This window comes from Lissotriton vulgaris, chromosome 11 (assembly GCF_964263255.1).
Source record: "Lissotriton vulgaris chromosome 11, aLisVul1.2, whole genome shotgun sequence".
In the NCBI taxonomy this organism is placed as follows: domain Eukaryota; kingdom Metazoa; phylum Chordata; class Amphibia; order Caudata; family Salamandridae; genus Lissotriton; species Lissotriton vulgaris.
The window spans coordinates 102,663,666-102,690,068 of NC_141699.1; the positions used below are offsets into that span (position 1 = coordinate 102,663,666).

Here is a 26,403-nt window from a genome sequence, read left to right on the forward strand (position 1 = left end):
CATTTTGGTCCCCCCTGCCCCTCGCCGGTGCTACCTTATGTTCCCCCGATGGATTGCTCTGATAGTCTTGCTGGCTGAGTGTGTATGTCAGTTAAGAAGGTGAAAGTTAGAGAAAGATAGAGATAGATGTGTATGATCTGTACTGGGACGCCCCCCCGCCCCTCCTGCCCACCGCCCGCCCTCCCCCCTCCCCACGCATTTTGAACAGTGGACGTGCGTCAGCAAAGTTCCCTCCCCCCATCCCTCCCTCCGAGGTTTTCATAGTGAGCCGATCTTAGTGGCCGAAAAAGGTTCGATTACCCTGCAGACCCTCCATCCCCTCATGGGTCTTGGCCCCAAGTCCTTACATAATGTTCACTTGTAAAGTATGGGCCATGTATGAAAAAGTCTCTACGTAGTTGCAGGTCCCCCTGTCCCAGGGTGGGTGAGGTAGGCGTGCCTACCCTGAGGTAGACTCGGTGTCACGAGGTAATGTCAAAATCCACCCCGGGGACTGAGGTACATTTCCTTGTTGCAGTCTGAAGTTCGAGGTAGAGCTGTGCAATGAGGTAGAGTGGTTGCTTGAGGTATCGTTGTTGTTTCCCATGGTTGACCTTCCCTTGTGGCCGCATTAGTGACCTTGGCTGGAGTGGCCCGTAACGCCTGTGTTGTCCAGCGAAGCTCTTCTCTTTGCAGTACCCAAGAGTTGGGCCTCCATATCCTCTGGAGGAGGACCGCGGAGTTGTCTTCTTAGTTCATCCGGGTCGTCGAAGATCAGGGTACGCCCTTTGTCCATGATTCTCAGTTTTGCCGGACCTGCGAAGCTAAAGGTGATGTTGTCCTTCCTCATTCTTTCTCTCAGGGCTAGGAAGCGTTTCCTCGTGTCGACGGTTTGGCGTGAGAAGTCTTGTGTGATTATTATTTTGTTGTCCTTCCATTTTAAGGTCTGATTTTTCCTTGCCACTGCAAAGATAGCCTCTGTTTGCTGCGACCTTAGGGGTTTGCAAATGATTGGGCGCGGGCCACGACCGTTTTGGAGTTTCATCGCTGGCACACGATATGCTTTGTCCAGTTCGAAATGTCTGTCGAACTTAAGGCCCGTGATTTGAGGGATAAGCTCTTCTAGGAGGGCTGAGCAGGACCCTGGCACGTCCTCTTCCCCTTCCGGGACTCCGAGCAGCCTTATGTTTCCTCTTCTGGTGCGGTCATCTTGCTCAGCCAGCTGCTTCTGGAGGATACTGGTGGCCTTGGAGATTGAGATTAGCGTCGTATTTGACTGTGTGTTGGCATCTTCGATGTCGCTGATTCTCGTTTCTGCAGTGTCTATCCTGCTGTTTGTTTTGTGTTGATCCGCTCTTATAGCTGCTAGTTCTAGCTGCATGTTGTCAATTGTTTGTTTAGTGGACTTTGCAACCTCATTCCCTTTGTTGACTTTCCTGAGGATCATGTCCAGAGTTGTGTCGTTTTTTAGCTTTAGGAGCGAGTCTGGAGGGTTGTTTTTATATTTCTTTATCTCGCTGGCTCCTTTGCCTTCTTGGTTTGCCATTTCGCTGAAACCCCTTCTGGCTAAGTAACTTTCTAGCCTGCCACCTTTCCGCTGTGCTCCTGCTGCTGAGGTGGTCTGTTCTCCCAGCGGACCTGGTGGGCCTTTCCTTGTGTGCTGTCAATCTGTTCATAGCAGACCTGTCAAGGACCCTGGATGATATAAATAGTCATCCACCAAAGGTGGGAGGCACGGCATTAAGTAACCTTTTATATGCAGATGACCTGGTTCTGTTTAGCCTAACCAGGGTCGGGTTGCAAAGGCTCCTTGACACACTGTCCCGTTACACGATCATGAACCAACTAGAAGTCAACTTAAAGAAAGCCCAAGTTGTCCCCTTTGGGAAGAAACGATATGCCGGTGGCGGATGGACATTTAACAACACAAGCCTCGCCATAGGTCAGTCGTATAAATATCTAGGTGTCCATCTGGACACCATGGGTAACCTTATAAAACAGCGTAACGAGATTGTAGTTAAAGCCTCGACACTTGCGGTGTCACTAACCAAGCTCTCGAAAAATCTCTCAGGCCCAACTCTTTCTCCCCTTTTGGAAGTCCTGAGAGCGAAAATCGGCCCTACTCTATCGTATGGTATAGAGATATTCAAGGGTAAAATGAACACTGTTTTAAATCAACATACAACCAAAATTTATAAAAAAGGTTCTCCAGCTGCCAAGTTCTGCATCTCCAGCACAGATAAGATTAGAGATGGGGTTACCAAACTATGAAGTTTCCTGTATCAGTGCATATCTAAATCTTTGTCACAAGTTAAGACAGGCCGACCAAGGCACATTAGAATCTCTAGTCTGGCAAGAAATCATTGAGAAAAACCCAGGAGGAACGTTTGGTTGCCTTTTTAAGGACTACATCCAACAAATGTCAGCAACCGACCTATGGGCCCTCAATCCTAGCCAGACAGCATTTAAAGTCAGTATAAAAAATGTGTTAGAATGAGATCACTTATCCTAGACAAAGCACTCTTCTCAAAACGCAGTCACTTCTGGGCAGATGTTAATTCTTACAGTCGGCTAACCCCTGCCACTTATTTCTCCTGCACATTTTCACTGTATCTAAAACGCAGGCTTATAGCCATTAGAATGGGTGTCTGGCGTTTTCTGCAAAACTTACCCCCCTGGCGACGCACGGTGGAGGACTTATCCTGTAGAGGGGGCGGCAAAGCAGCTGAAACTCTGCTGCATGTGGTTTGCCTCTGCCCGGCCTTCAACCTCCAACGTAGGCGCAAACTTAGGGCTGAATGGAAAAGGCTGGGTGCTCGGACTTGCAGGCAAGCCATCATTGTGGCTCTGAGCCCTGAAAATACAGACTTAAATATAAGACTAACAAACTTCATTCAGCAAGTGTATCGTAATTTTAAGCAAAAGAGGTCTGTTAACGCTTCCCCCCTATCTTTTTAATTACACAATGCACTTTACAACATATTCCGAATCTTTAGGGAGGTCAAAATGAATAGAACATGCGTAGTACCCCTAAGCACATTGGTTTGTTTTTATATGTATGAAATTATAGATAGTGGAATTAACATAAAAAGGGGTGAAGAGGTTTGCACATTATGTTTTAAATTTCCCTCTGTTTGTCTCTCTTCTTTTGTGTTTTATCTCTTTTTAAAATGCTATGGAATAAGGAGGATTTGGATGTGGTAGATTACTATTTTTATTATGGCTGTCTAATTGATTGTTTCTGTTGTCCTCATTTTAATAGCCTGTATACAACATGAACTTGTAATCTTCTTTTAAAGATATTTGTTTTATATCTAAATAAAGACTTATACTAATACTGCTAGTGTGCTGTCGGTCGAGTCTGTATCTGCTTGGCTCCCGGATCGACCTTGTTCTGGTTTTTGCACCCGCCAGCTCTGCCTCGGGCTACTGGCGAGATGCCTTGTTTGCTGCCTTGTAACTTTCCTTTACTACTGCGCTTGCCTCGCCGATGTTTGCCGATGGTTGAATGGAATCTATATTGGCGTACCGTGGCCTGTTGTTCGATAGTGTCCCTGCTGGGTGCGGCCTAGCCTTGGCCTATGTCTGTTTGGGAGGTTTGGTTTTCTGCTTGCGCGGTGTGATTAGATGGCCACTCCCTTAAGCGGGGGCTACGGCTCCCCCGGCGGTTTTGTTGTCCCCCTTATTCGTGCTCTGGGTGGTCTGCTGTGCTCTATCTCCGTTGCAGCTCTTGGCTTTCTTGTTGGCCCCCTCGGTTCCGCTACGTGTCTTTCTGTTCACTCGGTTTGGTTAAAATGGCCGCTCCCTTAAGGCAGGGCTTTCGGTTTCATGTCTCTTTTCCGTTTTCCGTGCCAGTTTGGCATCCCAGGCGGTCTTATTTCCCCTCCTCTTCGTGCCCTGGGTGATCTTGCTGTGCGCTATCACCGCTGCAGTGCGGCGCTGTGTCCGCTGCTGTGTGCCTTATCGGTTGTTGATCTGCGTAAATGTTTCTCTGGTGCTTGGCTTCCCCAAGATGGCTGGCCCCTGTGTGCCTTTCAATTTCGCTTTGTGTGAGGGAATTAGGCGGTGGGTTACCTGGCTTGTTCCGCCTGCTTATGCATTCTCCATGATTGTCCTCCTGAGCTCTGCTGCTTCTGCTGTAGGTTGTGTGCTGCTCGTATGCGCCGGTACTACCGCAGCACTATTTGTGCTCGTCAGAGATTATGGCCTTTGGGTGGGTGGGCTCTGCAGCTAAAATGGCCGCTGTCCGTGTGTGCTATCAGTTTTGTTTCCACCGCATGCTTATTCTGGCCCCTTCGGCGTTTGCTGTTACCGCTTGCTGTCTCTGCTGGCACTTACATCGCCGGTCTGGTTGGCGGACGGCTCCGGGGGTGATTGGGATCTGAGCGCGGAGTGTCTTTGCAGCCTTTCTCCCCCTCTCGCCCGTTCTCTTTTACCCGCGGACTCAGCTGCTGTGTGGCTCCATCTTCTCTATCCTCTTATGCTTTGCTCGGTCCGGCGTTGTGGTGCTTTTATTCCTGCGTTGCAGCTTTCCCCCGCTGATCAAAAGTTCTCCTGCTCGAGCCCCCAGTGTTCCGACGTCCTTGTGTGTGGTTTGCTGGTCTTTCGGTTGCTCGTTTCGCTCATTTATTCAGGGTTTTTTTCTCAGGTTGGTGGAGGTAACGGACTGAGGCGCCCGTCCTGCTGAGTTGTCAGATAACCATGCACATCATCCGAACTCTATCCTGCCACTGGTTGCTCACGTGCCCCTTAGAAAGGTCATCTGAAGAGATAGAGTCCCCTCCATGCAAGATGTTTGAAAGACCTGTCCACTGCCTTCTTGTATGAATGCAAGCATGGTCTTTCAAGCAATCCTTTTGAGCCAATGGTTCATTGCCAGTGGCTGGGCATTACAAGCTTGAGTAAAGTACCAGACTGAAGAAGCACACACAAGTCGAAAACTCCTCTTAGTCGGCAGTGGTCCTGACAAACGAGAAAAAACATAAATGTTTGGTAGAAGCCCTTTGTACCAGTAGATGTTTCAGACAGTATGCGATACACATCCTGCTCTACCAGGACACCTTAAACTTCCAAGGGCATGCTGCTTCCCTAACTAAGAGACCCTTAAAGGCATGGGCACAGTCGGTCTTTGCCCAGGGCCCCGCCTTTCAAGGGTCTCCTGTGAAAGTGAACATGATTACAATCCAAATATCCAAGTTCGCAGTTAGCTGGAGAAGACTGTGCTCAAATTAACCATCACTGAGATTTAAGGTCTTTTTTGAGAATCAACATTTGTTTTTCAAGTTCACATCCTGCAGAATTGATGATATGTGATTTGTTTTATCTGTTCATCTCAGTATTACTAGATTTATAATACATAACACATGCTATTGGGGATTTTGTTTTATTAGAGATTCTTGTAAGGAGGGGAGAAGCCATTCTGTTTTTTAGGATTTTTTAAAGAGTTTTTCAGATACCCTTATTTTGTTAACTTGTTAAAGACTTGTCCTGAATACATGAAATAATCTTTTTCATGACAGTTTCTTTGTACCCATAAAAACTGCACCACAGCTTGTGTGAGTGAAAGCTATGATAATGGAGCAGACTGTTGTCTGTTTCTTTGGTAAAAAAGGGAATTTGCAGATATCCTTATTGATTTTTGATGCAGTTGCCTATGAAGTGTATTTCTTTTTTGTTGAAGTTCATTCTAAACGTAATATCAGCAGATCTCCGTTGCAACCAGTTTGAGAGTTGGGTAAGCTGTCCTTCAGTCCCTGTCCAAATAAAAATGTCATATGAATAGTTTTGCTAAGTTGTAATGTTAATTAAACATGGGATGTTTGAAAGACCAATCTCTCTTCATCTTGTGCAATACATCGATTCACTACTTCTGGTGCAAAGGAAAAGCCCAGATCATTTTCTTATCGCTCATTCGGTATGCAGAGAATATACATGCAAAAATCTTTTTTTTTGTTATGCTAATACTACCTCTTCTTTTTCTCTCCAATAGGGGGCACAATGACCCTGAATGATTTAAAAAACTTCCAAGTCGAAATAGTTCCAGCTTTGAATGTGTCGCTGGGAAAGTACACTCTGTATTCCCCTCCCCCTCCTGCCGCAGGGCCAATCCTGAGCTTTATCCTCAATATCCTTAAAGGTAAGCTGAGCGCCACTCAGTTTTTATGCTACGTATTTCTTGTATCGGCACCTGGGTACCACTTGTGTCTTGTTTCCACTTGGTTCATCACGGGTCCCACCACACTGGAGAAGTGTGGCTCACTGGTTAGAGCAGGCAGACCCTGAAGCAGAGGTCAGACCCGGGACCAGGGTTCAATTCCCGACGCGGCAGGGTGTTGAGCTCAAATGTCCACGGATTCGATAATTCTCGCTTCGGTGCCTGACCTAATCATGGGTTCACACTCAGCAACTCTGGGCATTAAGCTTGCTTAATCTCCACAACGGCCCCCCCGCGGCGGGATGCCTGGCTTTCACCTTGGGGATGCCCTATAGGGGCTATCTCACAGGGAAAAACGAGGACGGGTTCCCAAGGCAAGCGCGGAGATACCCCTTCGGGGGTCGATTCTGGCGCTATATAAGAAATATAATAATAATAACACTGTATTGCTTCAGTCTGTGCCATCAGCCCTCCAACCACTTCTTGAAACAGATTCCAAGAGACTGGTTCTCTTTATTTGTATATTTATTTATTTAATGCCGTTTTATATAGCGCGAACTATACCCAAAGGTGTCAGATCGCTTTACAGAAGAACCAGGTAAGTTACAAAAGGTACACAAGATAGACTAAACATGCTAACAAGTTACATATATACAGTTATAGGTACATAGGGTAGGCTTAACACGGTAAAAAGTTACATATATGCAGTTACAACACTAACAAGTTGCATATTTATATTGTAAAACATATAAAAGGTGTCAGTGTTAGGTTGGAAGAGGAGTGAAATACATGTTTACAAAGTTGATCTCAAATGAGTGGCAGGTAAATTACAAAAGGTACCCAAGATAGACTAAACATGCTAACAAATTACATAAATAAAGTTTCAGGTACACAAGATAGGCTGATCACGCTAACAAGTTACAAATATGTAGTTACAACGCTAACAGGTTGCATATTTATATTGTAAAAATATGAAAGGGGGCAGCGTTAGGTTGAAACAGGAGTAAAATACATATTTACACAGTAGTCCCCATGTGAGTGCTATATGGTCATAGTGGTCAAGAAATAGGTTGAGTTATTCCAGGAAGTGTCTTTGGAGGAGGAGAGCTTTAAGATCTATTTTGAAGGTCCGGAATGAGTTGGTGGTTCGGAGGGATTGAGGAAGTGAGTTCTAGATTCTGGTCGCATTACCAGAGAAGGATTGAGCCACAAATCTTTCTCTTTTCAAGATAGGTGGTTCAAGCAGTAAGTTTTCCGCATTGCATGAAGGTCTCTAGAGCCTCCTGAGATTTTGAGTTTATTAGCTATATAGTGTGGGGTGGAGGTGTGCAGGGCTTCATGGGTGATACAGGCAGTCTTGTAAATTGACCTTGCTTCGATAGGAAGCCAGCGAAGAGACAACAGTATGGTTGAGATGTGATAATTTCTTTTAGCCCCATATACGAAGCGACCTGCTGAGTGGAGGTTGGATTTTAGAGGGGAACGGTAGAATTGTGGGAGGCCAGCAGGGAGAGAGTTGCAGTAGTCCAATCTGGAGAGAACCAATTATTGGACCAAGGTTTTTAGGTCTTGTTCAGGAAAGAAGCGCCAAACCCCCCAGAGAAGGCGCAGTTGGTAATGTGCATTCTTGGCGATGGAATTGATATGGGACTGTAAGTTGAACCTTTTATCAAGGATTACACCTACAGATTTGAGACTGTCAACAATGATAGACTTGTTGTTGAGAATGTTCAGGTTTTTCATCCAAGATTGTATAGGAGGAGGAGATAGTGAGGTCAAGAGGAGAAAGAATTCTGTTTTGGAAGGATTCACTATTAGTTGATGAGTTGACAGCCAGTAGTGGATGGAGTTGAGTGTGGAGTTGAGAATTGAAATGTCATGAGTGGAAGAAACCTTTAGGCAGATTTGGGTGTCATCTGCATATAGGTGATAATGGATCCCGGTTTATTTTAGGTGATTATCCGGCGGTTCAATGTAGAGGTTGAACAGAGTGGGCGCGAGGATCGAGCCTTGAGGGACACCTTGTCCAACAGCCATTAAAGTGCAGAGACAATTAACTATTTCTATCATCTGGGATCTGCCAAAGAGGAATGATTCCAACCATTTGTGCACTGTGCCTTCAAAACCCATTGTTAGCTTTAAAGTGTTCAAAAGAGTGTTGTGATTAACAGTGTCAAAGGCTACGGCGAGGTTAACCCTTTCTATGCTGAATACGGAACAGCTCCGTCATCAGCTGGAGTGACGCTGTGCTGATGACGGAGTGGTTCCGTCATGGCCCTGCCGCCGCGCCTGCGCGGCGCGTTCTATTGAGCGGACGGGCCCATGACGGAACCACTCCGTCATGAGCACAGCCCAACCGCGGCTTATGACGGAGCGGTTCCGTCACCAGCATGTGGCCGCCGCGCGGCCACCCCGCCCCCTTAGCGCTGCGGGGGAATAGCCGCCGCAGCGATGCGGTTAACAAGGATCAAGAGACAAGATTCACCAGAGTCAACTACTCGCAGGGCATCATCAATCACTTGAAGTGGGGCTGTTTCGGTACTACAAGCTTGAGTAAAACCAGATTGGAATTCGTCAAGGAGGGACGAATCTCTCTATCATGTGCCTAAAAGCTCTAACTTTGGTGACCTTGGTGGTATGTTACTACTATCTGATCACCTGCATTAACTTCCATGTTTGCTGAAATCAGTCGCTTCAAAAAAATATGTCCCTACACTGTGTGGTTTTCAACCACTTTGTTATAATTGTTGTTGCCCTTCAAATCATGTTAACTTACACACAACGAGGAAAAGGAGGAGATGAATTAGGCAGGAACTCAAAGTATGTATTTTATTGTATACTTATATACTAGATTACTTATATATATGATATGTGTTATGTATATCACATATATTTATGGGGGCGTGGCTTGGATGCCGAGGAGGTAGGCAGCGTGAGCTCGGAGCTCCGCGCCCGATCCCGGAAAATATCCTGAATATCTGATCGAACCCCGACGAAATCGATATAATCCGACACTGGACGGTGCCACGGAAGGTCCGGCGCCGACGGCGGACGACTCGGGGCCATCCCAAGCCCGATATTTGACTCTGAAAACTGAACTCAGGCGTGAAATCATCGACCTAAAATGGCGGCAGTGGCATGAGGCACGGGGACGACGGAGTCGCTGGCCCGGAGACACATTGAGGATTGCTACTTCCACAGATAGGAGGTGTTAGCGGCTGCATCGCGCCCCGCTCGGGGTGTAAGAGTGGACCTCTAGAGCGCCACCGGCGGTGGTTGGGATCCGAACCCTTGGTGGCGGCGGCGACAACATGGCGACAGCCCAGTGACGATGGCCCCGGGCCTCTGAGCACGACTAGCGCCAGCTGGACTAGTAGGCGATCGAAACCCTGCTCCCTAGAAGCAGCCTTGGATCCGGAGACTAGAGCGGTGCCCCTGGCGCGAAACGCGGCGGGCCTTTTCTGCTGCTGCTGCGAGAGGACCTTCCTGAGGGTAAAGCCCGGCGACGGCTTTGGAGGCCACCGCTCATACCGGCCCAGATGGGGAAGCCGAAAGGGAAGGGAGATGGTGCGACCGATACAGAAGCTGCGGAGGGAGCGGATCGTGACCAGTCGGCGCTACAACGGATGCAGGACCGGATCCTGGAGGCCATCGCCACCACTAAAGACGCCTTGCAGCAGGACATAGCCCAGGTGGCGACGGGCTTGGGCCTCCTCAAAGCTGACCACGATAAGCTCAAGGACAGAGTGAAATCCGTGGAGATCACGGTTCAGGAATTGGCCCCGAGCCAGGCAGCGGTGAAGGCGCAGATGACGGAGGTGATGGATCGTTTGAAGGTGCTGGAGCGGAGGGCCGAGGACGCGGAAAACCGGAATAGGCGCAACAACGTGCGCCTCGTAGGCCTGCCAGAAAAAATTGAAGGTGACGATATGATGGGCTATCTCGATAATTGGTTGAGAACGGAGGTGGCACCGGAGGGACTGTCCCCCTTCTTCTCCCTTGAGCGAGCGCATAGGGTTCCGGCGCGCCCGCCGGCCCCGGGCCTCCCGCCTCGCCCAGTGGTGTTCAAGCTGCTCCATTACCGGGACAGAGACTGGCTTTTGCAAAGGGCAAGAGAAGCGGGACCCTTTCAGGTGGACAACAACAGGGTCACAATGTTCCCGGACTATACATTTGAGACGCAGAGGCTCAGGGCGAACTTCCTGTCCCTTAAGCGGGAGCTCCGGGATGAAGGCATCAAGTACTCCCTGTTATTCCCAGCGAAGCTGAGAGTGGTGGTAGATGAACAGACACTCTTCTTCACGTCCTCGGCGGACGCTTGGGCCTGGTGGGACACTTATAAAGCGGGAACGGATGGTGCCAAGGCCAGGGAGGAGGAGGCTATGGTGACACAACCGATCAGGAAATCTCAACGGATCAGGAAGAACCGCAGGAGGACCGGCAAACCTTTGGTGTCACAGACGGAGGCGGAGAGGCAAGCGGCCCTACAAGCAGTGGCGGACTTATCCAAGTCTACCAGAAGTCAGTCCGGGAAGGGCACGGACTCGGAGGACCCGGGCACGGGCTCGGAGACGGGACTCTCGGAATTTGGTGGAGCCCGGGGCCCTATCGTGACGCCGCAGACTTCGGGAGAGATACTTGAGGCGTGTTAATCTGGACTAATGGAGTGGACTCGCTGGTTGGACACCGGGACGCTGGGCCCGTGGCAGTGGAGCACTGCTACTTGAGGTTTCGGGGCGCTATGATGTGGGGATTGTGGGGCGGAGTGTGCGGGGTTGATTTACTTTCACGAACCTTTCGCATCGTACCACGCCCTACTGGCCCTTAAGGTCATCGCAGTGGAGACTGCGACCATTGCTGCCTTTCTTTGAGGGGTGGTTGGGAGTGTTGGTTTGGATGGGGGTACTTCCAGTTGTGGGGGGGCCTGTCCTGGGGGGGTGGGAGTCGAGAGCAGTTGGGGTTGCTCGGGGGGTAGTTGTTGTTGGGGGGGTTTGGCTTCCTGTTTGGAGAGGGAGGGTGGGTTGGTCCGTGGTCGCGGAGAGAGCGAGGTCAATGATCTGTATTGTTCGGTCTGGTTGTGTGAAGGGGAATGGCTAGTACCGGGGCGTTGAAATGTGTGTCCTGGAATGTGCGGGGTATGCAGTCTATGGCACGCAGGCATAAAGTTCAGGCATACCTCAAGCGCAGGGGGGTTCACATAGCGTTCCTGCAAGAAACACATCTCAATAAACAAGAAGGGGTTGCACTGCAGAGGCGTTGGAGGGGGCAGCTGTTTAATACGACGTTCTCAGCTTTTGCGAGGGGGGCACTGATTTGGATACGAGCGGGGGTTCCCTTCCAGGTTACAAAAACATTGGTGGACCCTGAGGGCAGGTATGTGGCAGTGGAGGGGAGGCTGAAAGGCAGGGTGGTATCTCTCTGCAGTGTGTACGCTCCCAATGTGGATCTGCCCGCATTTTTGTCTACACTCTCGGGTAAACTGGCGGGCTATTTGGCGGGGCCGGTACTCCTGGGGGGGGATTTCAACTCGGTTGCGGATGTGGTATTGGATAGGTCCCATCCCCCACTGCATGCGTCCCCAGCGCATAGAGTAGCCAAGCGCAGGCTGGAGTGGCAGGAGAGCTGGGCCCTCACAGATGCATGGAGGGCGTTACACCCCACTACTAGGGTCTACTCCTTTCACTCGCACCTGCATGATCTACACGTTAGGCTGGACGCGTTTCTGTGTTCATCATGCGTGCTTTCTGCGGTGGGAGGGGCGGAATACTTGGCTCGGACGATGTCAGATCACAACCCTTTGTTGCTGTCCCTGAACTGGATGGTGACTGCTAACTGCGTACCAACATGGCGCCTGCAACCCGACACCCTGGATGACTTGTTGTTCAGGGAGGCCCTGGGAGACCGTATTGAGAGCTACTTTGATGAGAACAACGGCACGGCCTCCACGAGGGCGGTAGAGTGGGACGCGTTTAAGGTGGTGGTGCGGGGGCACTGTATAGGACACACGGCTGGGGCTCGCAAGACTTTGTTAGATGATTTAGATAAGGCCGAAACGCGGTTAAGAGAACTGGAGAAGAGTCGCCCGAATCACCCTGAGTTGCAGGAGGGGCTTGGTGGGGCCAGGGAGGGGCTGGCTGTAGAACTGGAACGGCTGCGTTGCTTTGATCATAAGGCGTACATGACGAGGGCGCACGCGGAAGGCGATAAGGCGGGGTCTATGTTGGCGTGGCTCGCTAACCCAGTCAGGAGGGGTATGCCGATCATGATGATCCAAGAGACAGGGGAGGAGCTCTGCCATACCCAACCCGGGATCCTGAATAAGTTTCGGACTTATTATGAGGGTCTCTATGAAAGTGGTGAAACAGGGGGGACAGAAGAGCTAGGAGAGTTCTTGGACGGCTTACAACTGCCGAGGTTGGAAGATTCGGAGGCAGAGGAGCTGGGTCGGCCCATAACGCTCGGAGAGATAGGATGTGCAGTAAAGCAAATGGCTAGAAATAAGACCCCGGGACTCGACGGACTCCCGATAGAGTTTTATAGTAAATATCTGGAGTACCTTGCTCCCCGGCTGCGAGAGGTCTACAATGAAGCGCAAGAAAGGGGTCGGCTCCCGGGCTCCATGTGTGAAGCCCTCATGATCCCGCTTTTAAAACCGGGCAGAGAAGGAGCGGCTTTATCCTCGTACCGTCCGTTGTCCATGTTGACGACGGACTACAAGATCCTGAGTAAGATTCTTGCCAACAGACTGCTGATGCATATGACTGGCCTTGTTCATAAGGACCAATGCGGTTTTATCCCGACGCGCAACACTACCCACAATATTCGCAGACTTACGAGACTGATGGGGGCGGACTGGCCGGGCGCCGTCTCTCCATTTGTCCTTTCTATTGACATAGAGAAGGCCTTCGACAGCCTTGAATGGGGGTACTTGTATGAGGTGATGCGACGCTTCGGGCTGGGGGACGGATACATAAACTGGACCAAGGTCCTGTACACTGATGCGGTAGCGAGAGTCCGAGTGGGTGCTCTGATCTCGAGGCAATACCCGGTTAAGCGTGGCACCAGACAGGGGTGTTCCCTATCTCCGCTCCTTTTTGCCCTAGTGATGGAACCTTTCGCTGTAGAGGCCAGACTGGGTCGCCACTACGCCGGTTTATCATTTAGGGGCAGGCCACATTTCATTTCTTTATACGCAGATGACCTGCTGATGTTTCTGGCTAACGCGGGCCCCGAGCTAGAGGGGGCACGGCGGTTATTAGGGCGGTTTGGCCGGCTATCGGGCCTGAGGGTCAACTGGCCTAAGTCCTGCTTATTCCCCCTGAGGTCAGGAGAACCGTGTCCACTCACCGCGCAGGAACTCCGGTGGGAACCGCGCTGTCTGCATTATTTGGGAGTCTATGTCTATCATACCCCAGCTGACTTGCTGGAGGGTAACATCACCCGTTGCATTAATGCCTTACGGGGGAACATGGACTTCTGGTCTACCCTGCCGCTATCCCTGGCTGGTAGGATCTCCCTGCTCAAAATGGTGGCCCTGCCCAGGCTCTTGTATTATTTTAGGACGCTCCCGGTGTGGGTCCCGAGTTCTATTTTTAAGCGCCTGAGATCTCTGGTCATAGCGTTCTTATGGGGCACGGGAAGGAGGCGCATATCGCTCGATACTCTGCAACGCCCCAAGGATGAAGGAGGATTGGCTGTGCCAGATTTTGAGGGGTATTATCTGGCCGCGCAGCTGCAGATTTTCACTCAGGAGGTCGCAAGAGTGTATAGAGGCCCTGAGGACGCGAGAATAGAAGGCACCCCGCGACATGTGCTGGCGTACATCACATTACACCAGAAACTTCGGGTAGGAGATCTGACGGTCGAGGAGCAGACGTTCCGACTCTGCTGGGACCGGGCCCGTAAGCGGGCGGGAGTCCGCCTTATGTATGCCCCTGAAATCCCGTTGGGGATGGTTACGGCCCTCCCACATGGAGGGGACTGGTCGCGATTGCTGGGCTGGGAGGAAGCGGGGATACAAATGTTGGGCGATCTGTATGAGGGTGGGGTACTGCTGCCGTTTCAGGAATTGCAGGAGCGGTTCGACCTGCCGAGGGGCGACTACTTGTTGCACGCAGCGGTCACGGGCGCTATGCAGGCTCATTGGGGGGAAGGGTTGCAGGAGCCGGGCACCTCCATGGCATGTCAATACACGATGATGGCCGCGGGGACTTTTAAGGCTGTCACCTGCCTGTACTCCAGGATACAGAGGGAGGCCTTACCGCCACTGACAGCTCTGAAGGCCAAGTGGGAGCTGGACCTTCAATTAGAGATCCCTGACACGACCTGGGGCCAACTATTGAGGCGGGCACGGAAGAGCTCGAGAAATGCCAGGTTCCAGTTAATCCACTTCTACATCGTACACAGGGCATATCTCACAACGGGGAAGATACAACAATATTTTGGGATAGAAAACGCTGCTTGCCCCAGATGCAATACGGTTGGGGCGGACTTGGGTCACATGTTATGGGATTGCCCATCTCTGGGAGACTACTGGCAGGAAGTTGGGCGGGCCCTCAACAGTGCAACAGACAGGGACATCCAGTACACGAAAGCGGTGGGCATCCTCCATTGGTTCCCGCACACGCCTAGAAACAAGACTACCAGCAAATTTATAGACTTGGGGCTCATTCTAGCTAAGCGGGAGATAACGAGGAATTGGAAATCGAGGGTGGGGCCCGCATATAAAAGGTGGTAGGGGGAATGCCTGAGGTGGGCGGCATGTGAGAGCACCCTGAGGTACCAGATGGCCTGGAGGACAAATGACGAAAAGGCTTTGGAGAGGGCAACTGCGTGGGAACTGATGGTACAGGTGCTCCGTGACATAGATGATGAGGAGCAGGAGGGCGAGGAGGAGCTGGATGTAGCAGACCCTGTCACCATACCGGGGGGCACACCTTAGCGAATGTATGTACTTCCTACATCACAACAGACGTTCTTACAACGATGAATCAGCGCAGCGCGACCACGGGGGGGGAGGGAAGGAAGCGGGAATTGGCGGGCTGTTGGGGAACGAAAATTATGGGGCGGGGGAGGGGTGAAAATCACAAAAGCAACCCAGCGATATTTTAGTAAAACTAATGTCAGACAGTGTAAAGTGGTACGAGAAATACTCATGGACAGAGGCTACCCGTACCTGAGAAAGGGGCGAGCCTCCCGAACAAGAACGCAATGGACAATAACATTCCTTGTACACAGAGAAACTGTAATTTTGATTATCTTGTCTGTACAATTATATTGGTGATGCAATAAAAATGATGTTAAAAAAAAAAAAAAAATCACATATATTTATATAATATACTTTTTTTTTAAATATATTTGTGTCAGGGCTTTAAATCATTGATATTTTACAATGATACTACTTGTGTCAGGCTAGCAAGAGCTCTGTTCACCTGGGTGGTGTCACCTTAGGTTCAGACTCCTATGTGCTGCACTGTCTTGTGTGCCCCGGCTTACTTGTTTGCCACACTTGTAAAAGAAGACAGGTGTTTGTGGTTGACCAAGTCAGCAGGTGACGGGTGTACACCAGTGGAAGGGCACAGTAACATGCGCGCCATACTCTGATTTGGAGAAGCTTTTTAATGTAACCTGCTAAACTATCTTTGGCTTTCTCCTGCTGCTATGCACACTGCTTTCAAATGTCACGCAAGCGCTTCTGTAGTTACCAGTTGGTGGCACAATAGCCTGATTGATCCTGTGTATAGAGTTACAATGAAAATGTGCTCCATTTGTAGGGTACAACTTCAGCCCAGACTCAGTGAAGGGAAGGAGTGCAAAGGTGGAGACATACCATCGCATCATAGAGGCCTTGAAGTTTGCCAATGGGCAAAAGAGCAAGATACTGGACCCGCAGTTCACCAACTTGAAGGAGGTAAGCGTGACATCCCATAGGAAGACAAGGCGAGATCATGCCCAAAGTACCTTTACTTTAACATGGACTGTCGCCAACCAAGTGAAGATTTCCTCTTTCTTTTGTGGGTTGGGTAGATGTATTAGGCATGGTCTTTTTGTGTTACCTAGATTTGTAGAGCATGTGGCTACCAAAACAGGGGTTTCCCAGCGCTGGCAGACATAGTACTAATGAGGTGATGTATTGACTAACTGAACAGATGTGTCCTCAACTGCTTTCTAAAACTCAGGAGACTGTGGTTTGCTCTCAAATGGATGGGGAGGGAGCTCCAGAGCTTGGGTGCCAATTATGTAAAGGACCATCCTCCACCTCTGGCTCTTCTGAGCTTTGGGACAGCCAGGAGGGAGCGGTTGCTTGACCTCAAGTCTCGCGAGCTGTTGTATGAGACAATTAGCTGGTTTAGAATGTGTGTGCCCTGAGCATACTTGATCTTGTGTGCAATGCATCGGGCTTTGAACTCAATCCCACTCTTAACTGGAAGCCAGTATTAGTTCGCTATGAGTGTTCCTCGTCTCTAACAGTGATGCTATCTAAATTGTGATTTCCAATTGTTTCTGATAGTGGGCCCAATTCACAGAACTAATTAGAGACAAAATCCTAAACTTACTACTTTTGGTATTCACAGAATGCACTTACTACTTTAGGTTAAACTTACTACTTTTGGTTAAACTTGCTATTTTTGGTTAAACTTACTACTTTTGGCATTCACAGAAGTCATTTAGTAGTAATTATTTATAAATACTAAATGCCTTCTGTGAATACCAAAAGTAGTAAGTTTAACCAAAAGTAGTAAGTGCATTCTGTGAATACCAAAAGTAGTAAGTTTAACCAAAAGTAGTAAGTTTAACCAAAAGTAGTAAGTGCGTTCTGTGAATACCAAAAGTAGTAAGTTTAGGATTTTGTCTCAGATTAGTTCTGTGAATCATGCCCATTGACTGTTATCCTCAATGTAGATTCTAACTATCTATGCATGATTGTTGTCTCAAATAATACCTGGCATTCTCATTGTTGCAGATGTATGTCTCGTATGTTGACTGTTGTCCTCAATGTAGCAGCGTTTGTCTCTGATTGTGGCTGCTGTTGCTAATGCGGTAGCTTGCTTCCCCTTATATTGGTTGCTGGTCGAAGCATGGCTGTTGCTAGCTTCTGATATGCGTTGATGGCCTCAGTGTAGCATTTGTTATTGATGATAAACGTTTGTCTTCATTGTGGGTTTTCTGTGGTTCGTTTTGCATACTGTTCATTGTGTGATTCCTCTTCGTCTACCTTTGTGTGAGTTATTTTAGGTCTGCTTTGTCCACCTGAGATATTGTTAACTATTATCAACTGTGCAGCAATTTTCTGTTTTGTGTCGACTGTTGTTTACAGTGAAGTAATTTCCTGTTTCAGTTATTAACTGCTATACTTTGTGACTGTTTTGTGACCATGATGTTCAGTGTTGTTGTCAATGTGAAGTCCTCTTTGATATTGACTGTTGTCCTCCTTGTAGTAGGTGTGATTATTGCTTGATTGTGACATTGACCGTTGTCCTCGGCGTATTGGGCCTTCTGCCTGATTTTGGTTGTTGTGCTCAGTGTAATAGTTTCTTTTCCATGATTTTGACTGCTGTTCCGGGTCTGTGATCCCTGGTTCTCTGGGAATTACTGTGCGAGTTTTTCCTCTCCTGCTCACTAACATTCTACGTGTGCTTTTCCATTTTCTTCAGTATTGACTGTTGGCATCCAAGTGGGTGTTTCTGGTTTTTAATAGTTGCTGGTATTCTCATTGTGGCTTCTTCTTGCCTGTTATTCCCCACTACCCAAAATGTGATTGTTGTCATGTATTGCCTGTTACCTTCTCTGTAATTGTTTTATCTCTCATGTTGTGTGTTGTTTTCCGTATGATTGATTCATGTCTCTAATATGATTAGTTTGATTAGTATCCTTCGTATCATTTCTTCTTGTCTCAGAAGGTTAATGATTCCCTCAGGGTGGCATTTATTTAGAATTTTTGTTGCCTATTTTTATAGAGTGGTTCTTTTTTTACTCCATATTGTGACTGGTATTGGATGTGTGGGTTTATTTTGTCTGATGTTGAGCATTGTTGTGTTTGTTTCTTGCAACTGGTTGTGCCTCTTAGCCTGATGGTGGTTCTTCATATTTTGATATTTCATATTATCCCCTATGTGATTGTTTCTTTTCTGGTACTCAGGGTTGGCATCAGCAAGGTTATTTCTCATCTTTGATGTTGACTAATGTGTTAATTATTGGCTTCAATTTCTGACATTCACAGTGAGATTGCTCTCTGGATTTGCAATTAACTGATGTCTCCACGCGGTTGTAGTTAGTTGCCTACAAGTCTTGTTTAGCCGTCTGCTGTTGGATAGCTTTTGTGTTTAATGCGAACACTTAGAGTGGCTTTGGGTCAGCTGTTACTTATCATTGGTCCGTTTTCTTGTCAGTCTGATTTTCTTGCTTCTTATTTGATGTCTTCCTTCCTCTTATTGTGTTGGACCCTCCCCTGGTGCTTGGGCTCTTTAGCATCCTCTTTATTGAGTAGGATTCTTCCATGCCTCACCATCGGTGAACTACGTTTTTGTGATGCCTGAGCACTCCATGCTTGCTTTCTCTCTCCCCTGCCTACTCTTTCCCACTCACATGAGCACCACTGCTGCTCTCTCTGTATTGCTCTCTCTCAGGCGTTGGTTGCTTTTCATTCCTCATCCATATCTGGTCTGTTCTTTCGCAGTTTTTAAATTTAGATTCACTACTCCGGAACATCTTAGACTGGTAAATTAAAAATAATCAAAATTGGCCAAAATTAGTCACTTGCGCATTCCCACATCATCACGCCCACATTACACATAAACAATAGCTGCTGCAATGTGATCACACATACATGTGTATGAGTGGTGATGCATGCACTTGTAAACATCATCACACAGGGGCTAGCTATGTTTGTGGCCAGTACAGAACAGCATCCGTGACAAGAAAAAAAGTACTCGTTGCCCAGGCTGTTCATCATTGGCAAAGCCAAATGCTTGGCTAACTTTTTTCAAAAGCACCGATTGGCTTTGCCAGTGCTTGTTTTGTTTGTTATGGTGACTGGTGTGGTAGATGTCTGTTTACTGATTTTTTTCTTGTACTGAAAGGTGCCCTTAATTTTGTGGATTATGTTTCGTTTGTTTTTGGATGATGGTCCAAAGTGGTCACTTTCATCAGATTTCAAGTTTTATTCTCTATATGTTTTTTCTTGCCTTGTGATATTTTTATCCTCGAGGTGTGTTTTTACTCAGTCATGTATTCTTTAGATTGCATTGCAATTGTATGTTTTTTTTAACATGTATTTTATTAACCTGTAACACTTTTCATGTGTCCTTTCCATTTGGCTAACCTAACTATGCCTTTACTCCTTGAAGGACATGGCTACTCTCATATCCGACAGCTTTGCGGACCTTGCCAGGAGCCGTATCGATGACTCTGGGAATCACACATTGAGTTATTACAACATCTCGCAGCCAGCGAGAGATGGTCCAGGCACATCCCACATTTCAGTCGTTGCCAAAGACGGCAGCGCTGTGTCCGTCACCAGCACCATTAACTATGTGTAAGTGAACGTGACCCTAATGCATGCTTACGGCTGTGCTTCTGAGAGGGTCGGCGGACATCATTATGTTAATGTTAATGTTAACTAGACTTATATAGCGCACAGCTGCCTCAGCAAAGAGGCGTCTCGCGCTAACCGCAGAGAAACATAGAGGCTAAGAAACTAGGCGAATCGGCGCAGAGAGAAGAGCACATTAAAAAGAGGGATTAGGCCATGGGGAAGAGGTATGTCTTAATGGCTTTACGGAAGGCCAACAAGCTATCCAGACTACGAATCTGAAAGGACAGGGAGTTCCATAACTTGGCTGCCAAACAACGGAAGGACCGTCCCCCTGCACGGAGACGGTTCACTCGAGGGACCATAACCAAGTGTTCAATATCAGGTCTACTGTTAAATTTGGTTCTAGCATTAGCACAATTACACTGAGCAACAGTTTGGTTATGGTTTTTCCATGTTGCCACCAGCTGGAGTATACCTCTGAGGTCTTAGAACCTATGATTGTTTAGGAGTTGAGTCTAACACTTTTTGTGCACCTACGTTAACTTGGGGTGCGCAATACGCTCCCCCAGTGCCTTAAGACTTCAGGTTCTAAACCACACAATCAAGTTCTGCAGATTTCGAGGGGTCTGGAGGAACTGCTGTGAAATATCTGCCAGGTAAATGGATTCTCAGTAGTCATAAGTGTGAGGTGGGTGGTGGGAATGTTGACCATGGTGCTCCATGTTTGGCTTTGGGGGTATCTGGGAGGCCTTTTTTGGGTTTTGGGGCAGTATATTGTATGGCTACTGTCATTTATTACAGGTCCACCATACTATTGCCCTACAACTAGATAACCAAGCTACTTCCCTTGGACGGTGGCAGCTAGGCCTCAGGGGCGTCCAGGGTCAGCCCATCTTTATCACACTAATGGTACATAATAAGCTATTATTCCCAACTGGTAAAATACAATTAAACACTACTGACCCTAGCAGCAACTGAGGGTCTAGCAACAGCCTGAGGCAATGAACCTGTCCATAGCTGGCTCCGGCACATAGAGGCACCTGGACCATCCTCAAAACAGATTTCCAAGGGCTTGAGGAATCTCATCCTTGACCTAAGAGGCCTATCATGCTATTGGACACCCATTTTGTGACGTGCTGCAGCGTCACTTGCAGAAGTTGCCCAAGCATCTTAGGCTTCAGCCCTGTATTGCCCTATATTGCCCAGGGCTCTAAGTCAATAAGGCGGTCACCTAACCCTCCTCCATCTCATCACAGGTGTGGGTCAGGGGCCTCAGGAACTCCATCCCACCCTGTAATGAGTTGGTAGAGGGTGAAGTACAAATGTAAAAGGCCCTCAGCTGAAGCCAGTGTGGCACTTGAGCATGGTGTGAGTTCTGGAAGACACCAGCTGTCAATGTCCTACTTCAGTGACTGAGACAGGAGGGAGATCTATACCTGCAACATGGGTTTATGCATCACTAGCAGCTGGGGAGCTGATGCAGACGGGTGCAAGCAGCTGGAGCCAAGTAAAGAAATGAAATCTGTCAAATGTGTGCATACGTGTAAATGCGGGTGAAAGAGAGTATGTGCAAGCTTGCGTGTGAGTGAAAGTGAGTGAGATTAAGTGAGAGTGAATGCAACTGTGAGTGAGAATCAGTGAGCCTGGGAGAACGAGTAAGAGTGACGGCGTGTGAGTGTGGGTGACAGTGAGAGTGAATGAATTAGTATGATGGATCAAGAGCGAATGTGAAGAAAAAGGAGTGTGAGTGAGATGATGTGTGTGAAGGTGTTACAATAGTGAGTCTGCTGCTGGCCCTGGCACAGTAGAGGTAATCCAGGTTTATGAAGGCATCAAGGGCAAAAAGCTGGCGCTGGCATACTGCAGGTAATTCTTGGCATACCGGCCACCCAAGGACAAAATACTGGCAGGGCCCATTGGAGGTGATTTTTGACCCATTGGACATGTGTAATACAATGCAGGAGCTGTCATTTTGGAGGATAGTTTATGGCACAAGGAACTCTCTACCCAAATGTTGGTATTGGCACACTATAGGTATCCTTGGCCAATGAGGCAAACAGGGCACAAAGCTGGTGCTGGCGGTCCCATGACACAATGTTGGCTATCACTCTAACTAGTGACAAATGTCAGAAGGGGTTCCCCACTGCACATTGTGAAAAATTGGAGTCAACTCCTGGCCTGGCACAGAGGCAAAGTCATTTATTAGTTATTGAGTGTCCTTTCGGTGCCTGTGGCTTTTGAACACATTTCATTAAAAAAGATGCTTAAGATGAATTATTTGACACCGATTTCTTTTCCAAAATGTTCACAGGGGAAGGTCCTGCTTCCCTCAGGAACTCTAGTAAAAGGATTTGGGTTTGCTTGCCTCTCTCGTGTGGTGCAAGTATTGCGCCCACCATTTTGAAGGCTCACCAGCTTCCACTGCCATTGGCCACATTACGATGTCTTCCTAGCAAGCGGAGCAGTCAAGGCTCATTTCAGGAACTGGTCACTCTGTTAATGATACTCAACAACATCAACGGGCAGTCAGCGCTTAAAACTTTTAGGAAGAAAGTAACTTTTACTAATCGGTCAATAAATCAGACATGGTATCCAGGTTTTAAGGGCCGGTCTGTGTGGGTGGAATCAGTTGCACAACCAAGTCTTAAGGGCCTTTCTGAACACCCTGAAGAGAGGGTTAGGTGGAGAGGGAGGCCGTTCCAGGACTTCAAGGCGAGGAAGGAGAAGGAGCGTCCTCCACTGTTGCTTCGGTGGATGCGGGCGGGCGAGTGAGGGAGAGGGAGTCGGAGCGCAGGTGTCTGGAAGATTGGTAAAAGCTCAGGCGGTGGTTTACGTATGCCTGTTCTTGATTGTGCTAGGCTTTGTAAGCGTGGGTCAGCAACTCGAATTGACATCTGTTGTGCACAGTGGAGTTTCTTGAGGTGGGGGGTGATGTGGGTCCGTCTGTCTAGCAGGCAGATAGTTCAGTTAGAGACAGAATACAGAGAGAAATCCAGACAGTTCTGGCACTTTCTGGTTTGAAATATGACCCGAAACATTGTTCGAGTTCCTACACGCTAAGTCTTGCATTTGCCCCTTGGTGCCAAATGGAGGTGGCTGTGGATTCTCTTGAAGGTCTTTTTGTAAATGTTCTTTTCTTTGCATGATACAGCCCCACAACCTGAATGATGCTCTTCTTCTCAATTCTAATGTTTCAATAGAAAATTTTACATAGTGCTACAGTAAAAAAGGCTGAATGGAATTACACCAAATTTGACATAAAGCTAGATCTTTACCCAGAGAGCCTGCTTTTTAGGTTTCGCCTGGCGATCCGCTGCGCAGCAGCGTTCGCGCAGGCGAAATCTTTTGAGAACAGTCTGGGGCTTTGTTCTGCCTCTCTGTTCCATTGGCTAGCTCCATAAATGGAGGCTAGCCATTGGAACAGAAATGCGTCACTCATTCCCCGAGCAGATTCGTGAGCGTTCCGGCGATTTTTACTCATCCTGCCCATTTTCGTGCGTCATGCGGCGGTGGGCGGTTGTTTTTTTTTTCTTCGTATCGGCATGTTGGTTTCATTTGCAAAGTGTGCTTTGCAGGGGTGGGCTGAGCGATTTCACTTTCCAAGAGTTGCTAGCAGGTAAGCGGCATATTTTAATACTTTTTTTATCCCGTTCCCGTGAGCCCGTTCCCGCCCCCCTTCCCGCTGTCCGTGTGCCCGTTCCCGCCCCCTCCCGCTGTCCATGACCCCGTCCCCCTTCCGCTGTCCGTGAGCCCATCCCCCCTCCCGCTGTCCGTGTGCCCGTCCCCCCTCCCGCTGTCCGTGAGCCCGTCCCCCCTCCCACTGTCCGTGAGGCCGTCCCCCCTCCAGCTGTCCGTGTGCCCGTCCCCCCTCCCGCTGTACATGTGCCCGTCCCCCCTCCCGCTATCCGTGAGCCCGCCCCCTTCCAGTTTCGAAATATATATGTTTGTGTTTGTATCCTTTTTTAGGTCTCGCCTGTCGATGCGCATCGAGCAAGCGAGACTATGGGGGCTTATCCACTCTTTATCCACTGCAAGGAATCGTGGCGATTCCTTGCAGTGCCCGTGACTTTTAAGCTCAATGGGCATGCGCATTGAGCTTAAAAGCGCGTGCACGTCCGTCTTGTTTTACCCGCTCCGCCCCCTCCCCTTCCCGCCGTGTCGCATTTCTCCTCCCCCCTCCCCTCTCTTCCCTCCGTCTTGTTTGTTTATTTTACCCGCTCCGCCCCCTCCCCTTCCCGCCGTGTCGCATTTCTCCTCCCCCCTCCCCTCTCTTCCCTCCGTCTTGTTTGTTTATTTTACCCGCTCCGCCCCCTCCCCTGCCCGCTGTGTCGCATTTTTTTTAAAATCCCCACTTCCCCCCTACCCCCATCAATGCCAACACTGACGCCGTGCTCTGCTGCTTGTTTTTTTCTTCCTCACTTCTAGCTGCTGCAATTCCAGTCCAGCAGCCTGGGCGACGGAGGGAGGATTTGCAAGCAGAGCTGCTCCCATTTGCAATCAATTTCCGTAGAATTTGCCAATGATTTAAATGCTTACTTTTTTCCGCATTTTTGTTAGCACAGAGCTGTGGCATTATCGAACCGGCGTCGATCTCTTTCTGCTTACTGAATTTGCCAATGATTTAAATGCTTATTTTTTCTGCATTTTTGTTAGCACAGAGCTGTGACATTATCGAACCGGCGTCGATCTCTTTCTGCTTACTCAACAAGGCGCACTGTTGACAAACACTGATGAGCCAACTGGTTTAACGAGGATAGCGATGTTGGCCACCCCTCACCCTCACTCACCCTCACCCTCACCCTCACCCTCACTCCCTCACCCTCACTCACCCTCAACCCCTCACCCTCACTCACCCTCAACCCCTCACCCTCACTCACCCTCACCCTCGACCCCTCCCCCTCAACACCTCACCCTCACCCTCACTCACCCTCACTCACCCTCAACCCCTCACCCACACTCACCCTCAACCCCTCACCCTCAACCCCTCACCCTCACTCACCCTCAACCCCTCACCCTCAACCCCTCACCCTCACCCTCACTCACCCTCACCCTCACTCACCCTCAACCCTTCACCCTCACTCACCCTCAACCCCTCACTCACCCTCACCCTCACTCACCCTCAACACCTCACCCTCACTCACCCTCAACCCCTCACCCTCAACCCCTCACCCTCAACCCCTCACTCACCCTCACTCTCACTCATCCTCACTCACCCTCAACCCCTCACCCTCACTCACCCTCAACCCCTCACCCTCACTCACCATCAACCCCTCACCCTCCCTCACCCTCAACCCCTCACCCTCACTCACCCTCAACCCCTCACCCTCAACCCCTCACCCTCACTCACCCTCAACCCCTCCCCCTCGACCCCTCCCCCTCAACCCCTCACCCTCACTCACCCTCACTCACCCTCACTCACCCTCACTCACCCTCAACCCCTCACCCACCCTCAACCCCTCACCCTCAACCCCTCACTCACCCTCAACCCCTCACCCTCAACCCCTCACCCTCACCCTCACTCACCCTCACCCTCACTCACCCTCAACCCCTCACCCTCACTCACCCTCAACCCCTCACCCTCACTCACCCTCAACCCCTCACCCTCAACCCCTCACTCACCCTCACTCTCACTCACCCTCACTCACCCTCAACCCCTCACCCTCACTCACCCTCAACCCCTCACCCTCACTCACCTTCAACCCCTCACCCTCACTCACCCTCAACCCCTCACCCTCCCTCACCCTCAACCCCTCACCCTCAACCCCTCACCCTCACTCACCCTCACCCTCACTCACCCTCAACCCCTCACCCTCACTCACCATCAAACAATCACCCTCACTCACCCTCAACCCCTCACCCTCACTCTCCCTCACCCTCACTCACCCTCACCCTCACTCACCCTCACTCACCCTCACCCTCACTCACCCTCACTCACCCTCAACCCCCCACCCTCACTCACCCTCACTCACCCTCACCCTCACTCACCCTCACTCACCCTCAACCCCTCACCCTCACTCACCCTCAACCCCTCACCCTCAACCCCTCACTCTCGCTCATCCTCACTCACCCTCAACCCCTCACCCTCACTCACCCTCACCCACCCTCAACCCCTCACCCTCACTCACCCTCAAACCCTCACCCTCACTCACCCTCAACCCCTCACCCTCACTCACCCTCACCCTCACTCACCCTCACTCACACTCACCCTCACCCTCACTCACCCTCACCCTCACTCACCCTCACCCTCACTCACCCTCACCCACCCTCAACACCTCATCCTCACTCACCCTCACTCACCCTCAACCCCTCACCCTCACTCACCCTCACCCTCACTCACCCTCAACCCCTCACCCTCAATCCCTCACCCTCACTCACCCTCACCCTCACTCACCCTCAACCCCTCACCCTCACTCACCCTCAACCCCTCACCCTCACTCACCCTCACCCACCCTCACCCTCACTCACCCTCAACCCCTCACCATCACTCACCATCACTCACCCACACTCACCCTCACTCACCCTCACTCACCCTCAACCCCTCACCCTCACTCACCCTCAACCCCTCACTCACCCTCACTCACCCTCACCCTCACTCACCCTCACTCAGCGCAACCACAGCATCTTAAACTAAATATATTTTATAAACTTTAAGCTATTGGCAATATAAAATAAAATCCATTTTATTTACGTATTAATTATTAATTTTTTTTAAAGCCATTGATTTTTTTTATTTCAA

The 26,403-nt window shown here is 49.4% G+C and overlaps 1 protein-coding gene across 1 annotated transcript in view; it reads left to right on the forward strand.

Moving 5' to 3' along the window:
- GGT5 (gamma-glutamyltransferase 5) overlaps positions 1-26,403 on the forward strand; it is a 237,089-nt gene that overhangs the window by 166,791 nt on the left and 43,895 nt on the right. The window contains exons 6-8 of the mRNA XM_086942787.1: positions 5,969-6,115; positions 15,907-16,043; positions 19,480-19,667. Coding sequence (XP_086798913.1) covers positions 5,969-6,115; positions 15,907-16,043; positions 19,480-19,667 — 472 coding nt within the window. The remainder of the gene's footprint in view (positions 1-5,968; positions 6,116-15,906; positions 16,044-19,479; positions 19,668-26,403) is intronic.